At 49.1% G+C, this 1,335-nt stretch overlaps 1 protein-coding gene across 1 annotated transcript; it reads right to left on the bottom strand.

The window, feature by feature from the left end:
• Positions 1-472: 472 nt before the first annotated feature.
• On the bottom strand, positions 473-929 carry CC1G_13438 (hypothetical protein; the record flags this gene model as incomplete). The annotated part of the gene is made up of 2 exons (XM_001841568.1): positions 473-868; positions 924-929. The coding sequence occupies 2 exons, from the start codon at positions 927-929 to the stop codon at positions 473-475; spliced, it is 402 nt and encodes a 133-aa protein (XP_001841620.1).
• Between the last annotated feature and the right edge of the window lie 406 nt (positions 930-1,335).

The following is a 1,335-nucleotide window of genomic DNA, read 5'->3' as shown; positions in this document are numbered from 1 at the left end:
CGGAAGCGCGATAACCCCTCCCTGTGGACTCGATTTCCGTATATTTCTCCTGGACATCCTCTGAACCTTGCACGGGGTCGTCGAACTCGTAGAACTCGAAGTGGTCATCGATGCGTCTTTTCTTGGGAGCCATGAGGCGCAGATGGGTGAGGTGCGCACGAGGGAGTGCGGAGCTGGTGTGAAGGACCAACGTACCGGCTTGATCAGATCACAGGTCATGTGACGTGACGCGTCCTCAACACGTCAAGTTGAACAAGTTACTACCGGCTGAATGTATCGGGATGTTGTCACATTCTGACTTGGTCATCTCCCCAGGATCACACTGTTGTGGCCAAAAAAAAGGAAGGTCTATTGGATGGACGCAGATGCAGCGGCACAGATTATGACAACGTTCACACTACAACAAATACGACACAAGAAAGCAAGAAAGCAATACAAGATGGATGGCGCCCATGTGTGCTCGCGTAACCACTCAAGCCTCTGTGAGCGGCCCGGCAACTGCGCCGATTTCTTCGCCATCAGAGTTATACACAGGTACCCGTTTCGCCGTCCCCAACTCCTCCCCGTCAGAGTCGTAGACTGTGACGGTGACCTGGCAACTTGGGCCTGCGGAGTGTCCGTGCCTAGCTCTGATAGAGGCAGTGTCGGTTTCGGAGTCCGATGAATCGACCACAAGCACAACCCCGTTTGGGGTCGTGTCTCCAACCTTGTATTTTCTCTTCTTGACGATGCGGGTGGCAGCTGAGGAGGGAGGAGGGTTGGAACGTTTCGGAGCCTGTCCTTGTCCTTGGCGTTGCTTGATCTCTGCGAGACGACGCCACACTCGGGCCTTGTCCATCAAGGACAGGTTCGCATACGAATAGCCAGCCTAGAAGGTGCGGAATCAGAGACCCAGCCCTCGTGTTACGAACATATATGCTTACTAACATTATATTACTATACCTACCTCATCTCTACCTTATGTTTTTCATTTCAGCTCATAGTCTTACTCATATTTACTGCGCATTACTGATTGCTGACTGATACTTATTAAAAACTCATTGAAACCTACATACATTCCACGGAATACGCATGTTACCCATGAGGACTACGCCTCATGGCTAACACACGTCTTCTAGTATATAAACTCTCTAGTTCTCTTAGCTAGTTTCTTCACTTCGTTCTTAATTGTTCACAAAGCTATATCAAGTCTCAGTGCAAATACAAATATCTTTAATTATCACTCAAAGTCTAGCTCGAAGTTCACAAAGCTACAGGCGAAGAACTCTTGACGTAGTCACGAGTTGATTCATCGACCACAAAGTCGCTGAGTACTGGACGACACGTGCTTGTATC

The sequence above is a fragment of the Coprinopsis cinerea genome (genome assembly GCF_000182895.1).
Source record: "Coprinopsis cinerea okayama7#130 chromosome Unknown cont3.55, whole genome shotgun sequence".
NCBI lineage: Eukaryota > Fungi > Basidiomycota > Agaricomycetes > Agaricales > Psathyrellaceae > Coprinopsis > Coprinopsis cinerea.
This window is presented reverse-complemented; position numbering and strand designations above follow the sequence as displayed.